Below are 7,762 nucleotides of genomic sequence, written 5' to 3'. Positions count from 1 at the left end.
CCAATCAGACTGCTGCAGTTTGGATCCTATTCAACTCAGTACATAACACCCCTCCCCTCTAAGTTCCAGTCCTGCCCGGGAGGTCGCATTCATAGTCCTCGAGGTACGCTGGCGGCCTACGTGTGCGTTGCGGCCTGGGGTGTTCCCTGGTCCGGGGTTCAGGTTCTGACTCGTGTTCCAAGGATGCTGGCTGTGATGGGGCTATTTGGTCTGGCGCAACCGGCTCGCTCAGTCGTGGTTCTGGTTCCGGTGTCCTTTCGGCCTCGCAGGTCCTCTCTGTATTTACTGATTCTGCCTCTCCTGCTGGCCCCTCGTGCTCTATGGGCCTCACTGCCCCTCTGTTCCCTTGGGACTCCTCTGACCTTTCCTCCTCCTGGTTTTCTCCCGGGAATCGTCGCCGTATCTGGTCGCAGTGGCGGCGCCAGCATTGCCCCCCATCTGTTAGCACCTCGTACGACACGGGGCCAGTGACCCTGGTGACTGTGGCGGGTACCCATGCTGGGCCTGCCCCAAAATTCTTTGCGTACACTGGGTCCTGGGCCTCGAAGGTCCGGGGGTTCCTGCCTTCCCCCACCACTACCTCATCCTGAGCTCTATCGGGGTGAAGGTGGTCCAATCTGATTGCCAGGCGCCGACCCATTAGTAGTTCAGCGGGGCTCCGGCCAGTCGTTGAGCTGGGGGTGCTGTGCTGTGCTAGAAGGAATGTGGCAAGGCGGTACTCCCAATCCCCTTGCGTCATGCGGCGAAGGGTGTCCTTGGTGGTCCGCACCATGCGTTCTGCTTGGCCATTGGTGGCAGGATGGAATGGCGCCGAATGGATGTGGCGGGTGGCGTTCTGCGCTGTGAAGGTTTGGAATTCTCCTGATGTAAATGCAGTCCCGTTGTCTGAGACGAGAGTGTCAGGGAGTCCGTGGGTTGCAAACAGCCTGCGTAGTACCCGGATGGCTGCGGACGTAGAAGTGGACGGTACCAGTGCGACTTCCAGCCATTTGGTGTAGGAGTCCACCACTATGAAGAATGTTTTCCCCTGAAAGGGGCCAGCGAAGTCCACATGCAGGCGTGACCATGGTGCTCGGGCGGACTCCCAGGACTGGACTGGGGCCCTTGGGGGATCTGGGCGGGATTCTTGGCAGGCCTGGCAGTGTTTGACCCAGGCCTCTATCTCTCCGTCGATCCCCGGCCACCACACATAACTCCTGGCCATGGCCTTCATTCTTACTACCCCTGGGTGTGTCTCGTGTAGGGCTGTGAGGACCCTTTTGCGGAGGTGCTGGGGAACAACGACCCTGCTTCCCCATAACAGGCACCCCTTGTGGGCCGACAGTTCATGTTTGCGGGTTGTGTAGCCGGCGAATTCTGGCCCGGGGCTGCTGCTGGGCCATCCCCTCCACACCCAGTCCAGGACCCGGGAGATGACCCTATCTTTCTTGGAATGGTGTGCAACTTCTTGTGCCTGAATGGGGCGGTCGGGAAGCAGCTCCAGGCTCATAACCTCTTGTGCAGGTGCTGGGTCGGGGCCTGTTTCCGGTAGTGGTAGCCTGCTGAGGGCATCCGCATGGCCCATCGCCTTCCCCGGACGGTGAATCAGTGCATACTGGTAGCTGGCAAGGAAAATTGACCACCTGAGGACGCGAGGAGACAGCACTTGGGGGGTCTGCTTTTCAGGGGCAAATAAGCCAAGCAACGGCTTGTGGTCAGTCACCACGGTGAAGGGCCGCCCGTACAAGAAATCATGGAATTTTTTTACTCCCTTCACGATTGCCAGACCCTCCTTGTCGATTTGCGAGTAGTTCCGCTCGGTTGCGTTGAGTGTCTGGGAAAAGTATGCCACCGGTACCTCTCTTCCATCCGGGAGTTGGTGTCCCAGGACAGCGCCAATTCCATAGGGCGAGGCGTCGCATGCTAGCACCACCGGCAGCCTCTCGTCGAAGTGTGCCAAGACCGAGTTTGAGACAAGCAAGTCCTTGACTGCCTGGAATGCGGCCTCCTGGCGCTGGCCCCACACCCAAGGGGCCCGCTTGTCCAGGAGTCTGTGTAGGGGCTCTGCTACCGCCGCCTTGTGGGGAAGGAAGGAATGGTAAAAGTTCAATAGTCCCAAGAAGGCCTGAAGTTCAGTCTTGTTCTTGGGCGCTGGGGCATCACAAATGGCCCGTACCTTGTCCCCAGTCGGGTGGACCCCTTCTGCGTCCACCATAAATCCCAGAAAGTCCACCTGAGGCACTCCTAGTAGACATTTTTCCCGCTTCACCTTGAAACCCGCCGTCTGGAAACGGTGCAGAACGGTGCGGAGGCGGTCCTCAAACTCCTCTGGTGTGGGCCCGGCAATCAACACATCATCGAAGAAGGGGGTGACGCCAGGAATCCCTTTAAGTAGAGAGTCCATTAGATTCTGGAATATGCCTGGTGCCACGCTGACACCGAATTGCAGCCGCTTTACCCTGAATGCTCCTCTGTGCGTCACAATCGTCTGTGCCTCTGCTGTGGCCTCATCTACTGGCAGCTGTTGATATGCTTGGGCCAAGTCCAGCTTGCCAAAAATTTTCGACCCAGCCAGGGTGGCAAGAACATGGCTGACCACTGGCACTGGGTATGCATGGGCCGTGAGGGCCTTGTTTATGGTACATTTGTAGTCTGCGCAGATGCGGACTGAACCATTAGGCTTGACGGGTGTGATGATTGGGGTTTCCCAGGGGGCATTAGGCACCGGCTCCAGCACTCCTTGCTCCACGAGCCAGTCCAATTCCTCGTCTATACGGGGTTTCAGGGCGAACGGGACCCGGCGGGCCTTGAGCCTGACCGGTCGTACTGCGGGGTCAAGCTGTAGAGCAATGGGGGGGCCCGTATACTGTCCCAATTTCCCATCGAAAACCCCCGGAAATTCCTTGCATATGGCGTCCACGTCCACTTGTAAGCTAGTGTGGTTCACCCCGGTGATGGCTAGCCCCAGTGGTCCAAACCATGCCAATCCCAGTAAGCTAATGTAGGGACCCTTGACCACAAGCAAGTCCAGTTGCCGCGTCCGCCCTCGGTATTGCACCCTGAAGGTCCCCACCCCCATTGTGGGGACCTTACGTTTTTGGAAGTCCCGGAGGGTGAATGGGGCCGGCCTGAGTTTGGGACCCCCAGTAGGACACAGTTTCCTTAAGGTCCTTGCCGAGATTATGGATAGAGTTGAACCCGTGTCAAGCTCCATGCGGCATGGGGCCCCCTCTATCTGTACGTCAACATAAATTTTCTCTACGTTGGGGTGGGGCAACTGGTATACCTGGAAGTCCGTGAGCTCTGTCGAGTTGCCTTGGTGCGTTGGGCCCCAGGACCTGGGGCTCTTGGATTGGTCATCTGATGCCTGGCGTCGGGTGGGCCGAGCCCGACACACCCGGGCGATGTGTCCCAATTTTCTGCACTGCCTGCACTCTGCGTTGCGGAAACGGCAGGTCCTCCTCTCGTGACTTTCTCCACAGCTTGCGCAGTTCCCTCCTTCTCGTCGAGGGAGCTGTGGTATGTGGGCTGCTTGAGTGCGCTGCTGTACTCGGTGCACCTCCTCCCTGTCGGATCCTGAGTCGTCGGTGAGGTCTTCGTGGTGGACCCTCGGTTGGGACAGCTGGCTCGGCCGTGCCTCTTGCGTTGACCTCTCGGCAGCTTCCGTTGCCAGGGCCTCCTCCAGAGCGACCTGGAACGTTAGGTCCTTCTTAGCGTAGAGGCGTCGTTGCAGCTTCTCATCCTTCAGGCCACCAACGAGGCGGTCACGAAGCATGTTCTCCAGCTCTGAGAAGTTGCAGAACCGGGCGGCCTGGCGGAGAGAGGTCACAAACCCAGTTATGGTTTCCCCAGGGGCTTGCCGCTTTGCGTAGAAGGCATTTCGACGAGCCACCACTGAGGGCTGCGGCGAAAAGTGCCCCTTCAGCTGTTCCATTATTGTTTTGTATGGAACAGTAGCGACGTCTTCAGGCGCAAGGAGAGCCCGGGCGATTTCAAACGTCTCCTCTCCGCAGACGCTGAAGAATATCACCCTCTTCTTGGCGTCTTCTTCGTCGGTGACCCCTTTGGCTTCTAGGAGGGAGGTGAAACGGGAGGCGTACACCTCCCAGTCTCCAGATGCTGGGTTGAATGGCGAGAAGCTGTTGTCGGTTGCCATTCTGAGTTCCTTGTGTCCCGGAGCTGAAGCCTGGAACACGGTGCGAGGCAGCGGTGTGGCAGGTGGCGGTGCTGCGGTGCTGTGTGTGGCAGTCAGCTCAGCGGGATCCCACCTTCTTCGCCAGTGAAATATACTCAGAGTCGCGAAGTGATTTCATGCTCTTTATTCAGCTCATAGTGGTGAGGAGGAATGAATGAAAGTCCCCTCAAAGTATCTGCTTTATATACATTATTTACACAATGGGCTGCACATGATTGGCTAATTCCGGAATTCTACTGTAAGCCAATCAGGTTGTGGATTCACTTCTATCTGGAGCATGATTGGGTAGTTCCTGCCAACCAATCATACTGCTGCATTGTTCTAGGACCAATCAGACTGCTGCATTCTGAATCCTATTGTTCTAGGACCAATCAGACTGCTGCCTTTTGGATCCTATTGTTCTAGGACCAATCAGACTGCTGCAGTTTGGATCCTATTCAACTCAGTACATAACACCTATTCAACTCAGTACATAACAGAGGGAGTTTGGCGTCTCAGCAAAAATGGTTTTAAAATGGTTCTCCCGTATATAAACCGGGATGGTACACCTAGGGGCAGGAGTGTTGTTTTTTTACATACTAGAAAACAGTTGCCAGAACAATTTGGCATCATTATTTAAGGAAGCGTTCAATAATAAGGACCAGACATTATATTCAACCTACCTTTTCTTCATTGCTAACAGTGCTTTATACTCTCTTTTTAATTCAATATAGGATGCAGGTAAGGAATTTTGGCCTGATTTTCTATACTGTCTGTAAGAGTCCCTAAGATCTTTGTTCTTTTTATGACAGTCAGTGTTGAACCAGTTATACCCTGTGAAATTAGTGGGTTTGCCGGGGGCTCCGTTAGGGGCGCCTTGGAAGATGGCCGACAATACCATCTCTCCAGCTCACACGAGGTAATTAAGGGGCTGAGATGGGAGTAAATCAGCCTCCCATTTTTCTTCCCGGTGTAAGGGAAGATGCAGCCTCGTCCGCGGTTGCCCATAAATCACCCCCGAGTTCGAAAGAAGGAGGGGGTGAGGGCACTGGACGGAAAGCCCTCGAGCGAGCTCGAATCTCCCGGACGCTGTCTCCAAGTGCGACCCAAGTTGCACTTCTTAAGATAAAAAATTGGATATAAAAGTTATTGCACATGCTTCGAGCGAAGAAAAGGGTACATTAGCTGCTAATTAAGCCTGCCACTGAGAAAGCCATTTCCGACCTGGGAGGAGAGGGGGTTGCGGGCAGAAATCCCTCCCACATCTCACACGCGGGGGCTGGCCCTTGCCCCCGCGTGGTTAGGGAATCCCCGGGCGTGTCAGCAACCCGGCCCACCAATCAGTGGGCCGGGGAGGCGTGGCCTAGCCTATTTAAGACTAGGCACGACCGGGGACCACCCTCTTTGCCTCCTTTCCAGCTGAGCGGTTTTGTTCTTGTTTCTTGTTTCCGAGTCTCTGCGGTCGCAGCTGAATAACCATACCACGAGGAGCATCGCGAGTGTACTCAAGGCTCAAGAGGGGTAAAGTAACCAAGGGGAGCGCCCCTGCCCTCAGCTCGCACCCTCTCCCTTCCCCACGCGGAGTGTGGGATTCTACTCCCGGCAGTCCTTCTCTGCCGTCCTCGCTGCTCCCCCCCCTTTCTTCCCTCTCTAGCCTTAGTTAGACTCTCATAGAGCGCCAGCCTCGAGCTGCCTTCACCCGTTCCTTAGCCTTCTCTTACCTTAGCCTTTGACTTGAATTGCATTGCTGTCCTCGCATTTCTGCTCTCCAGGTTCGCTTGCTTTTCCTGCAGTATAGTTTGCCCGGTTGCCGGGATACAGCTGCTGCCCGCCTCCTCTAGGCGTGGGTTGAAGCTGCGGCGTCCATTTCTTTAAAGGGCATCGATAAAGGTAAATCGTCAGCGCCATCTTTGTGGGCGCACGTGGGAGTCGCGGGAGCGGCCATTTTGGTTGAGGGCACAGCGGTCGCCATCTTGGTAGGGTCCACGTGTAGTAGCCCGGGCGGCCATTTTGGGTGAGGCTCTCACTGGCAGGAATACATTAAGAACGCAAGCTTCGCATTTTCATTCAGATCGTATCGGGCAAAGGATAGACGGACGCTGAATTAATTTCATTTAGTTCTCGTGACTTAGTTAATCTGGGAATAATTTGCTAACTACTAAGGCATTTATTCCTTTTCGCTGTTTAGTTTAGCAGGATCAGTGTGTGTTTATTCTTGACAGTAAGACAGAAGGCTGTGTGAGTTTATTGCTTGTATTGTACATGGTTTATTATTCTGCTGGGGCTAAAGTGCTGAGTGCTTGAATCTCTTCACGTTGCTTTTCTCTTCCTGGGGTTCAGTGCTTGGTTCAGAGGAAGGAAAATGTTTTGTGGATAATTAAGTATTTGCCTATAACCAATTACGTTAATAAATAGCCATCTGGGAAAATAAGTGCCTGTTCTCACTGGGGTTTGGTTCAGCTGCAGCCTAATTTTGAGCAATTCCTGGAACAGTTGATAGTGAAAAGCTAATTTGGATTTGTTCTTTGTTTTTTGGTTTGTTTTTTGTTTTTTGACTGTTATAAAATAAAATAGATATAATATAAGGATTCGCCTATAACCAATTACGTTAATAAATAGCCATCTGGGAAAATAAGTGGCTGTTCTCACTGGGGTTTGGTTCAGCTGCAGCCTAATTTTGAGCAATTACTGGAACAGCGGATAGCTGAAAGCTAATTCGGATTTTTGACTGTTATAAAATAAAATAGAATAAAATTGCTGGGAGCGTTGTTGCGTGCAGAGGGAGTTATTTTCATTTTGGATAATTGGATAGCTAGATTACTTTGGTCCCTACAACAACGCCAGAGATCAGCTATAGGTTTTTCATTTCATTTTGGTGGGGGTTAAAGCGCCGAGTGCCTGAAAATTTTGTGCTGCTTTTCATTTGCTGTGAGCGTGGTTGGATGCAGAGGGAGTTATTTGCATAGAGGATAATTGGATAGCTATATTATTTTGGTCTCTATAACAGCGCTAAAGATCAGCTATAGGTTGTTGTTTTTTTTGTCATTTGAGTTGCTAATTATTGGTCACGTATTTGGGTGGCTTTGGGGTGCCAAATAAAGAAGACAAGGAGGCAGCATCTTCCACTGGGCTGCCTTTGGCTGGGAAGTCCATTCAATCTACTCTTGTTCTTTAAGAGAACATTGTAATAAGAATAATTATAATAGCAATAATAAAATACATAAATAAAGGGGAAGCAATTAATTACTTTCTCTTGTATGTTAATCTAAGTTACACCCAATAGCCCTTCTTCTAGTTGCGGCTGTCAACCGCTGCATCTACTCTTCAGTAGTGTTGCGAATTAATAAATAAGCAGAGGGAGTAAATTTAAAAGTAGAACCTCTAGAAAATTTAACAGCATCTTAAATCATTGGCGGGCCTTAACCAGTGTAGACAATACTGAACTAGGCAGACTCCTTGCCAGCGCCTTAATTTGAGTAGGTGCATTAAAGTAGTGTAGACAATACTGAACTAGCCGGAAACCCGCTGCAGCGTGCCGATTTGGAGCAGGTGCATTCCTGGTTGGGTTGTTAATTTGAGATTTAGCAGGCCTTGATTTAGCTTGCAATG

At 52.4% G+C, this 7,762-nt stretch overlaps 1 protein-coding gene across 1 annotated transcript; it reads right to left on the bottom strand.

Moving 5' to 3' along the window:
- Window positions 1–775: 775 nt before the first annotated feature.
- On the bottom strand, window positions 776–3,193 carry LOC128405945 (uncharacterized protein K02A2.6-like; the record flags this gene model as incomplete). The annotated part of the gene is made up of 3 exons (XM_053372993.1): window positions 2,051–3,193; window positions 1,539–1,993; window positions 776–1,385 (listed from the first exon to the last, which is right to left on the bottom strand). Coding segments are annotated over exons 1-3 (2,208 nt in total), but the record flags the coding sequence as incomplete, so codon positions are not given.
- Between the last annotated feature and the right edge of the window lie 4,569 nt (window positions 3,194–7,762).

The sequence above is a fragment of the Podarcis raffonei genome, chromosome W (genome assembly GCF_027172205.1).
Source record: "Podarcis raffonei isolate rPodRaf1 chromosome W, rPodRaf1.pri, whole genome shotgun sequence".
Lineage (NCBI taxonomy): Eukaryota > Metazoa > Chordata > Lepidosauria > Squamata > Lacertidae > Podarcis > Podarcis raffonei.
This window is presented reverse-complemented; position numbering and strand designations above follow the sequence as displayed.